This window comes from Chenopodium quinoa, unplaced genomic scaffold (assembly GCF_001683475.1).
Source record: "Chenopodium quinoa cultivar QQ74 unplaced genomic scaffold, ASM168347v1, whole genome shotgun sequence".
Lineage (NCBI taxonomy): Eukaryota > Viridiplantae > Streptophyta > Magnoliopsida > Caryophyllales > Amaranthaceae > Chenopodium > Chenopodium quinoa.
Window position 1 is genome coordinate 2,123,192 of NW_018744143.1, and position 11,365 is coordinate 2,134,556.

At 31.1% G+C, this 11,365-nt stretch overlaps 1 protein-coding gene across 1 annotated transcript; it reads right to left on the reverse strand.

Annotated features, from left to right (window-relative positions):
* Positions 1-59: 59 nt before the first annotated feature.
* LOC110693243 (stem-specific protein TSJT1-like) lies at positions 60-4,302 on the reverse strand. The gene is made up of 4 exons (XM_021870398.1): positions 3,890-4,302; positions 3,435-3,675; positions 2,554-2,674; positions 60-509 (listed from the first exon to the last, which is right to left on the reverse strand). Exons 1-4 carry the CDS (start codon positions 4,102-4,104, stop codon positions 304-306), a joined length of 783 nt encoding a protein of 260 aa, XP_021726090.1. The 5' UTR covers positions 4,105-4,302; the 3' UTR covers positions 60-303.
* Positions 4,303-11,365: the final 7,063 nt, after the last annotated feature.

The window sequence follows — 11,365 nt, forward strand, 5'->3', positions numbered from 1 at the left end:
ATAACTTGGTGTGATCGATTCATGGTTATAGCTTATAAGTCACAAAACGCTACGAAAGATGTAACAGCTAGCTGCTAGCATACTAAACAGCTCAAGAGACAACCAACTTCAGTCATTGATCCGTATGCTATTACATAGTAGAAAACAGAAAAACAAAGAAAAGAAGGCAGACGTATTTATATGTACAACTTATGGCACGATCCATATCTCATAATTCTTATATGTCAAAGAGTTAAACATAAGATAACATCAAGGATCGATTATTGTTCAGCGGTCTAGAGTATTGTAGGGGATGTTTTTACATCAAACAGCTTCATTCATGTGAGCATCCCACTGAGACCAATTGGTGGCACTGCCACTACGAGGCATGCTATTAATGCGATTAAACTTGTCGACATTGAAATTTGCTCCGCATATCACCCCTTGGCTGTCAACTCTTGGCATTGCCTTCACTTTGTTCATCGGATGCTCAAAGCTCATCAGTCCTCCTTCACTGTGGAACATAAATCCTGCCCAATCCCAACCATAAACAAGAAATTTACGTCACTTTATGCATTAGTTAAGCTTTCTAAATGCAATGAACATATGGCCTAGCATCAATTAACTATCCCAATGTTGGCGATATTTGGAAATAAATTCGCCAAGCTCTCAAGTGGAACTGTGGAAGTGAAAATATGTGTAGATTAATTAACACAAAGATGACATTGTACTTATGAAGTGTGTATTTCTCGTTCTTCAATAAAGCCTTACTTCTAATTAAATATATGGAGATAACTAATGCAATATACTTATATACATGCCAAGAAATTAAATGTGGGGAAGCTTCTTGTTCCAAAAATAAGGACCATAACACGGCACAAAGAATCTCTCATTCACATTGCCAAAATGCCGAGGTATCTCTTTCTGAATATATGAATCCAAATTAAGTAAAGATACAATAAAACGCTCGAATTGTCTAGCATATATGACATTAGATGGATGACAACATGATTATTCTAGCATATGCTCATGATTTCATGATGATAAGCAATCAAACCTGATCACAACAAAAGAAATCCAAAGGTATAATGGGCTAAAAGAATTTGGGCCATAACCCAACAATATCTTATTTCTAGACTCAAATCATTAGTCCACATATAATGTAAACATTCTAATGTTAAGACTATGAGGGACAACTTAAGTGGTTAAAGCTTCCCTCCTACTTCCAGCCGTCTAGTATCAGTGATCCTAGGATCCATTCTCATTTTTTTTATTTAGAAAAAAAAAAAAAAAAAACAAACATTCTAATGCTAAATCATGGCATCACCACTATTTATGGAGTTCATATATTTGGGAAATTTGGTCAACTATAACACTATTGATGATCACTTTCTTAAAGTCAACTATCCATAGTTTCATATTAATGATGAATAATTAGCTCCTAGGGCTGGAAATAGTACTTGCATTGGTTGGTCCTTAACTCATTATAATCTAAGGGTTAAAGATTGTGACAACTTGAGTGTTGAGTCTAACAGAGCTGTTATCATTAGTGGAGATGCCACTTCCTAAAAACAATGTCATGTTAGCATCAAGTCTTCTATGGACTATGGTTGATGATGACTCTTCCTTATTAGGCTCATAATCAAGAAATTATATGCTTACAAAGCCGCTTCCTACCACTAAGTTTGGTTATCGTTTAAACTTAGTGGAAGTTCAACATTGTAAGGCTCTCCTGGACTTATACAACCTCGCCTATAAAATCTATCTTGCTTTAAGAGTGAAGATTGTTAGGTTGTGGCCCAAATTCTTTATAGCCCACTATAATTATAGACTTCTCTTGCTACATTTGGTACTTATATCAAAACCCGTGAATGGTAAGCATACAACAATAAAACCATGATGTCATACATCTCAAATTGATAGGCACGGTAGATATACTAGCATTTCACCTTTAGTGATCCTAAGTGATCCCAAAGAAATTATGGTGGCATCGTGAAAAAAAGCTTTATTGTGCTACGTAGCCTATTATTATCGTCTTTTTTTAAGAGTAAGATTCTCCACATTTCTTAGCATATACGAAGTACTTCATATAATATTGATGTACTAAAAAGAGTGAGAGATAACTCAAGTGGGTAGAGCTCTCCTCTCGATTCCAGGTGATCCTGGGATCGATTCTCATCACCCGCCTTTGTAACTCTCTAAACACCAAAAAATATTGATGTACCGAAGCAAACAACATATACACAGTAATCTTTACTTTACACACTTTTACTTCGACTTTCACCTTAGACCTCCTTAACGAATTTATTTCAAATTATTGTATGAGTCTCTTTTTCTTTCTAATGTCCTTTTACTTGTTGGAAGACGGGCAAGTAATAATTGGACCGTCTGTACACATAAATAAATAAATAAGATACCCTTATCCCAAAGTCGAAAAAAAAAAAAAAAAAAAAAAGATAATGTTTAGCTAAACCGGTGGAAAAAAGCATGATTTTCATAAAGATCAACACGTGTAAACACATTTCATAAGTAGAGTCAAATTCAGTTAGAAATCAGAAGATATGGAATCTTCACCTGTTGGAAAAGGAGCAAAAGATTTAGCACAACCAGCCTTAATAACCTCCAAATCGTCCGAAATTACCACTGAACCATCCAGAGCAATTCCCCAATATAGCTTCTCTCCTCCATCCGAACCCTTCAAAAATAACATACACAAGATAATGAGATATCAATATGATCTTTGGTCTATTAATAATCTTTGGTTCAGTCAGCCGATTCGATCTCAAACTTTTATCTAGACTTTGATATAATATTACGAGTAAGAGGAACCCCTGATCTTAGAATTGATAATCGCATATTGTAAATTAAACATAATGGGTGATCATATTGTTATCTATTTAAAATTTATGATTAGTTTTTCTTGATGCATGTTATGTAGCACAACTTAAATAAAACTACTCCGAAATAGTGATGGAAGCGATTATTGAAAAAGTATATTTTTTAGATTTTCGTAATAAATTAAAGATTTTAGCTATTAAATCAAACTATATCAAGGATATATGAGAGGTTGATCGTTAGTGTAAGAACAATTAGACTGTCAAAATCAAGATTATGATTAGAAATTTTGAACACCATATAGTATCCTGAGATACCACTTTTCTCCATACCAAAAAAAAAAAAAAAAAAAAAAAAAAATGATACCATTATGAAATAGTATCACCTTATATTATCATATTGTAACTTACTTTTTGCAAGCGGTCAAGATCATAGAGAATATTACACAAGTATATGATTAATTACATACTTAAAAAAAAAAAAAAAAAAAAAAAAAAAAAAAAAAAAAAAAAAAAACTCTAATGAAATGAGGTAATGATTCATGCATAATAATAGGTCTTAAAATAAAATTACCAAAAAAAAAAAACAACTTTCTATTTATAAGAGTTACGTAAAATTACCAGAGCAGTGAAGACAGTTCCAGTCTTACTATCATAAACAACAAACCCAAATCTGCCTTCAAGATCCTTAATTACTTGATCAGCTGGGTAGGGCCCACGATCCCTAAGTGTTCTATATGCCTCAATCACCAACATAGCTTCATTTGTACTCTTCGATAATCCATATTGTTTTATCAACCCACACAAATTGTCCAAACTCCCCTTAAACAAGCAATATATATCATCATTTCCACTAAATAACCTACACATCCCAAATAAAAGGTCATTAGTCATTACACGATTTATCTCGTTGATATGCATATCACTCGTACAAACAGTTTCTTCATTAAGGGTATTATAGTAATATCAGATAAAAAGTTTGGACAAGTGATATGCATATAACATATAAGGCCAGATATATAAAAATTGTTGATCAAGGTGATAAACTTGGATTTTTCAGTACGACGAATACTTACAGTTGATGAAGCGGATTAGCGGGGTAAGGACGAACGTAGGCAAGAACAGCAGCTTGACCAAAGCTCATGGAGAAGGTGTTTTGAGGATCATGGGTAGAGATGAAATCAGAAAGGGTTTCTTCTGGTAATTTGGGTTTTTTTGGACCTCTATGTGAAGCTGGACTATTTAGTTCTTCGGGTGGATGAGAGAATGCCTCGTGAAATATTGCCAACATGATTGTTGTTGTTGATTAACAAGAATTTTGTAACTTGGTTTATTTTGGTACCAAAAGAAAAGAAGTGAGATGGAAGTATTTTAGTTTGAGTGAAGTATGGTTATATTTATAAGACAGATTTTATTAGCCAGCGGTATTGAGTTTAGTGGTAATAAAATGACCGGGGTTTTTGGTTTTAAGTTATGTAAGGACTTGGATATTCAATCCAACACGAATACTGTGTTCAAGTGTCTTATTTAATTTATAATTTTAAATCTATATAATATATTTAAATAATTTAATATTATTAGTATATAGGATATAGTATAGTATATATTTAAGGTGAAATGAAAAATTCGAATAACATAATTTGAAAGTCGTTGACGAAGAAATAGTAAGGAGAGTGATTATTATTGTGGGCAAATACGAAGAAATTGATTTAAGGGGTGGTCCATGAAGATAAGGTTTGTTGGACTATACAATTATCTATAATCTCTAAATGCATGTCATTGTCTTTCCCATAGTTTGATTCTAGACGCTATCATTGTAATTTTGTGAAGGGTGCATCTTTGTCCATCTTTTGGACTTTAATTTTCCTATCATTATCAATTGATCAAGGGCTAACATTCATTAAGGAAGACTTCCATGTTAATAGATTAGACACATTCGGTCCAGATCCAGCTCAAGTAATGTAATTTCGGATTAATTAAATGTGTTTAAAATTACGATTAATTAGAGTACAGATAATCTAGATTCATAAAATACGTACAGATCAGTTTTATCGAATTTAGTCAATAAAAATAGAGAATCTTTTGGGACTATATATATAAGCCTTCTTAAAGTTGGGAAAATTCAATACAAATATAAAAGAAAAATACTTGTATTTAGTAGGTGGTTTTAGAAGTTAATTAGTGTACAAATTTACGTGGAGCTGAATTATAAAGTTCGTGTCATCAGTCCATTACTGTACACCATTATCCATATTCATGGCGGGTGGGTCGCACTTGTCACGTGATATACTGATCTTTATATTCTTAACTTTAGTGAATGAAAGAGTCATGGGTTTATTATTCACACTTCTTCGTGTCAAAATTTTGTGGATACTACAAAATTGAGGGTTGTTATGGAAGAGACATGGGCACAGGCCACAGGGCACATTGCTATAATGATATACGTATTCAACGATGACATAGCAAGACTTGACTCACTTTGTTTGATCATTACGGAGTATTTTAAATTCTTAATATTTAAGATTTGAAAATAGCTTGAAAATCTTATTAGGAATTTTTTTGGGATGAAGATTCTTGTTTTATTCCTCACGCTCAATATGTCTAACTTTCAAAATTATGGTGGATATATTTATAATAGGTATTGGTTTAACAAGATCCTTCTCTTTTTATGAAGTGCTAACTATAAAACAGGAAAAAAAAAAGAAAAAAAAAAATTTCTTTCAGTTTTTGTCAGTCCCCTTATTAGACCGACAAATTTTCCTACGCGGAAATAATTATAAATTACAAGGTGTTGATATTCGAAAAGTCTGCATTGAGACATTTTCAACAAATTTCCACATAATTATGTTTAATCTTATATATAAAATCTCTAACAATTGTCAAAGTGACAAAGCGTATACATATGAAAGGTGAAGGAGTCAAATTACAGCACTTAAAAAACCCAAGAGTGTACACAAGTTACTTATCCTTCTCTCTTCTTTAATCGAGACATGGTATATTGGTATATACCATCTTGTGATAAATTTTCTTTTACATTATGGCATGGTATTCACGGTATAAATTAACTATATATGAGAAATTGGGATTGTTTACTAGGGATCAAGGGACTGAGGACTTGCTCGGATTGGTTATGGACCAAAACAAAAATGATCATGCTGTTGCAGGCCTGCGGCATTAAAAAAAAAAAAAAAAAAAAAAAAAAAAAAAAAAAAAAAAAAAACAAACCTGGTTGTTTGGGCCATAATAGCCCAATTTTGAGACTTAAACTAAACCTCCTCTGTCAGAAATAGGCCATTTGCCCACAACTTTGAGAATAACAAACAAAACCGAATTTTGGTGTGGTGTAAGAAATGTGTGTAAATGTATAATGTATAACAAGTACTCTCCGTTTTATAATGTTAGTCTCATATGAAATCAATTACATAAAATAAGAAAAGAAGAATATTTGGAATCTAAAGTACAAAATAATTCATAATTAGTTATTTTATTTAAGTTTTTTGGTTTTTTTTGTTTGGGAAAGCATAAGTTATAATGCATTATTCAAGGTAGAGATTTCCTTGCATAGAGTCATGTCATCAATTCACAACCAATTAATTCCAAAAAAATTAAGTTAAAAATGGAACATATTCAATATGGGTAGATCATTTTGAAACGCCCAAAATAGTATATGGCTGGGACTAACATTATGAAACGGAGGGAGATATATATAACAAACGACCTAAGGTTTCTAGGTTAATGTCTTGATACAACGTAAAATTAAAAATTTGCTATATTTAATTCTTCCAATATAAAATAAACATTTCAATTGAATATAATGAGTTACCAACTTTAGACACACAAATTCGCATCAGAAGTTCGGGTAACTAGCTCGGATTCAGTTGGGTTTAGTCGAACCTAACCCAATACCCGAGTGAACATAAGACATTGATTCTAACATAAACTGAGTCTAACATAAGACATTGAGTCTAACATAAATTGAGTGATTGAGTCTTAACATAAACTCGAGCCTAACTATATACTAGTATAAAACATAAGACGTTGAGTCTAACATAAAATAGAGGGTAGGCTCGAGTTACCAATTTTCGAGTTGTGTGCTGAAAAATATTTTATCAAGATTTTAGGGGTTATTTTGGCTTTAAGGGTCCATAAGTGCCTCGCTTAACGTGTCAAAACTTGTGTTATTATTACTTTTACCTCGTAAATTGCTCGGGTAAGATTTTAGGGTCATTTTAGTTCTTAAGAGTCTAAATTGAGCTTGAAATTGACCAAAAAAAAAAGTCTCATTTTGCATGTTAAAAAATTTGTTGCTTTGCTCAATATTTTTCGACACGCAAATTGAAAAAATATTTAATAGTTGGAGAGTGGGCCCTACTAATGGTTACTTTAACAAAAACTGTTAGTGGGTAGCATATTCTTTTTTGTGTTTTCGGTAGTAGTAAAATAAAATAAAATTCAGATATGTAGAAAAAATTAAAGTGATGCATTTTAGTGGGAATAAAAGTTAAATTTTTCCTTAATTTAACAACATAACTAAATTCTTGATATTTTTATGAAATTTGTTATGAGAGTTTAATTTTCATTTCGACCCGACCAACACTTTAGAGTCATACTTTTAAGGCCCTATTTAGTTTAAGGTGAAACTTTTTAAATGAAAAAAAATTAGCTTTTGATAATTTCAAGTAAAAGCACAATTGCAAATCAATTTTTCTTTGTTAGGTTGCATTACAAGAACTATTAAAATAATATTAAAATAGAATAAGGAATTTTAGGGTGGAGGATAGGAAAGTAAAAAGGAGAGAAGGAAAATGTAGTTTACCTTGTTTTATAAAGGAAAAGATTTTCCACCATTGAAAAAATTGTATTCCACCCCTTCATAACCAGTAAAAAAAATATAGAATTAAGTAAAAAATTCATTTCTCATAAAAATATTTTACAACAAAGATCAAATCAAATAGAACCTAAATGAAATTTGTGTAAATTTTCTTAAATTACTAAACTGAATTAAATAGACAACGATTTCCTTAAATACAAAGTATTTTCAGTGGCGGATCTAAGGGGGTACACCTTTAATTGCAAGGTTTTTAAATGTTCAAACATCAAATCCCACAAAGTCAACTAAAATTAGCTTAATGCATTATAGTGAAATAGTTTATATTAATTGATTATTCATTACAATTAAGTGTACCCATGTTAATTATCACAGTACTCCATGTCATAAATATAATTAAATGTTGAATAAAAAATTTAGTTTATATATATACAAATATATATATATATATATATATATATATAACGAACGTCCTCGAGGCGTTAGATAAGCACTGAAAATATTTCCTAAAGTGGTATATATTAATTTGCGAATGCATGCCAAAATCACACATCGATGGGTGTAATTAATGTTCATTTTAATCTAATCTTTCTACTTTTAGCTATCTTATCCAAATCCATCCCCCTGGGACGTTCGTTAGCTTTTGCCTATAAAAAAAGGAGGAAGCCCCAGTTGATCACTAGGATAAATAAAAATTGTTTATCACATGACATTTTAGTAAATATATAAATCAACAACTTTATCCAGTCATATCACTGTGGGACCCAGTTTTATTGAAAAAAGTTATTGATTTATTTACGAAAATATCATGTGATAAACAATATTTGTGTATCTCGGAGATAAACTTGTATTTACCCAAAGAAAAGTTTATGACCTTTACATATTTTACATTTTAGATCATAATGACTCATGAAGATTTTTTTGATAGTTAGCTTACTTGATAGTTAGCTTACTTTGATAGTTAAATTTTTTAATGTAAAAGATTCATCTATATGACGTAGAATATGATATGACTCGTATGAGTCTTAATATATACTTTGTAGTAGATAAATGAATCCTATATAGAATAACAAACAAAATATCCATTAACTTTAAGATTTTATTCAAAAAAAATAAATAAAAAATTAAGATTAAAGTTTTTATTAATTAAAAAAAATATATTAAATGATAAATAGAAGCATTAATCACTCATATTATAGTGTAGCTTAGGGCACATAATATAGAATAAAGATAAATGATCTTAAATAAATGATGAATACAATATATATACTAGGAAATACACTTGTATACTTCTTAATGACCAACTTAGGTTGTTATAGTTGTTTTTGTTAAATTAAAATGAAGATTCAAATGATAAATAAAAGCATTATATGATCATTAAAATTGTATTATAGCTTATGACATAGATTAACGGCTAGCTAATTGAGGTAAGGTGAAATATTCAACTGCAGTCAAAATATATTTATAATAATATATTTTAATTTAGAATAGTAAAAATATTACGAGTATTAAGTCACTATGTAATGTTTTAATATATTTGTCAAAAAACAAACAAAAAAGTAGATTGTCATAAAGAATAATAAACAAAGATATATGGGAAGAAAATAAGAGAATATTTAAGCATAATATATGAATTTGTCAATAAATTTCTTGATTCTAAAATATTTTATACATTATATATATGATTAAAATAGTGTAGTATTTCCGCATATCCATGTTATATATCTATAATTGAGAGCATAAAATTGCATTTTTTATCAACAAAGTATATCATCATACGCAATACATTTAAAAACAAAAAAAAACCTAACTTAGTAGTCTCTAAGTCTACACATTTACCCTCTAATTCTACTTCTCCAAACTTGATATCCGATTACAAAAAATACCGAACTTAGCTAGCGTTGTTAAAAATTGACACGACACGATAACTCGACACAAACCTAACACGAAATAAGCGGGTTTGGCTCAAGAATTCTCGACCCGTTTAAGTAATTGGGTTGACACGAACCCGACACGAAATTAAACAGGTTAGATTTGGTTGAAATTTTCAACCGTAAACCGACCCGCATAACCCGATTATGTTAATGGGTTGCACATCAACCCGTTAAACCGAATGTGACATGCTTAACTTGTCTATTGAAATAGTCAAAATAATTCAATATTCTTATGCCAATCTTACTAACCCTCTAAACCACATAATTTGGTAGCATAAATATTTTACTAAATCTTACAGCGGCAAAATATTTGGTTTGGGTGGACAAAATTTACTACTAATTCACTTTAAAGTCTTCTATAGTCCTGAAGTAAGTGGGTTAAAGGTTACCTGAGTAACCTGTTTACTAAGCGGGTTAGGTTTGGGCCAAGGGTTTTCAACCCGTTCAATAAATGGGTTAGGTTTAGGTCAAGAGTTTATCAACCCATTTAATATTGACACAAACACGAACCCGACACGACAGGATCCATTTGACAGCCTTAAACTTAACTACCCCACTATAACATCAAAATCCAAACTAAATTGTCACAATCAATACAACAAAATTAGGAATAAATAAATGTTTTAATTACCAGTAATAATGAAAATCAAGTGGATTTAAACAAGACCTAGACCCAGACCTGGATTTTTTGAGGTGGATCCAGATACGACCTAGAGTCCCAGATCCACTACATCTAAGTAATCAATCTCAGATAGATCCAGATATACTGGGTTTAGCGAATCTCAAGTCTAGCTAAAACGGGTCCAAAATGGGTCTAATAGTATAACTATCCTACTCCATGTGTGACTATACATATAGATATATTAAACAATCTTGCTGCATAGTTGCATATCAAAATAAACTTCATGTAAAGAAAAGATACATTAAAAAAACATACTACTAAACATACGGCAATAGACTTGATGAGAGTAAGAGTTAGGATCCGTTAGACTTGGACTCTTGGAGCCCTTGGAGAAGTGGCGCCTATAGTTTGGAGTTAGGTTCTTTAGATTTTTCTTTCATTTGATCTTTAGATTTGATAACTTATGGTTTATGTCATTTTTCATAAAAAAAATATCCACGAGTCTATATATAGGTCGGATCAGAGTCGGGTTCTGGGTCTAAACTTTTCGAACCTTGACTCATTGCACTTTGATTCAGGTTCAACCCGAATCCATTTAAGACCCATACCCTAGAATATGGGTCGGGTCTAACCAGGTCTTGGTCAAGTCCTAGACCCATTGCCATCCCTAGGTAATATAAGAGATGTATGAATGGGCATGACTTGTATGAGCCATTCTTATCTAAAGGGTAAAATATGTTAAGGCTATAAACCCTTTTATATCTCTAAATTTTATTTTCAACATTGAATTAAACTTGTGATACGCAATACCATGATACAGATTATTGTAAATGAATAATCAAATAATGTGAAAAATATCACTATCATACATCAAGCTAACTTTGATTTTGATCTTGTGAGATTTAATATTTGAACTATCAAAACCGTGCAATTGCACGGGTACTAACTCAATTGGGTGATTCTTCCCCTAAATTGAATTAAGTGAGGATTTTTTTGATTTATTGTTTTGGATTTTTAATGGGTTTTTTTTGAATTTTTATTTTGTGGTGAATTTGGGGTGTTTTTGTTGAGATTTTGTTTTTTTCTTTTCTTGCTGAAATGATTGTTTAGGTGATTGTTCTTTTGATTTTGCTGGGATTTTTTTGATGGGTTTTGTTCAATTTGTGAA

Bases quoted from the DNA above. Each gene is read 5' to 3' on its own strand.
- LOC110693243 (XM_021870398.1), bottom strand. From the start codon at position 4,104: ATGTTGGCAATATTTCACGAGGCATTCTCTCATCCACCCGAAGAACTA. The intron at 3,676-3,889 runs GTAAGTATTCGT...TGGGATGTGTAG, and splicing joins GCTAATCCGCTTCATCAACT to GTTATTTAGTGGAAATGATG. The intron at 510-2,553 runs GTGAAGATTCCA...GGGATTGGGCAG, and splicing joins TTTTGCTCCTTTTCCAACAG to GATTTATGTTCCACAGTGAA.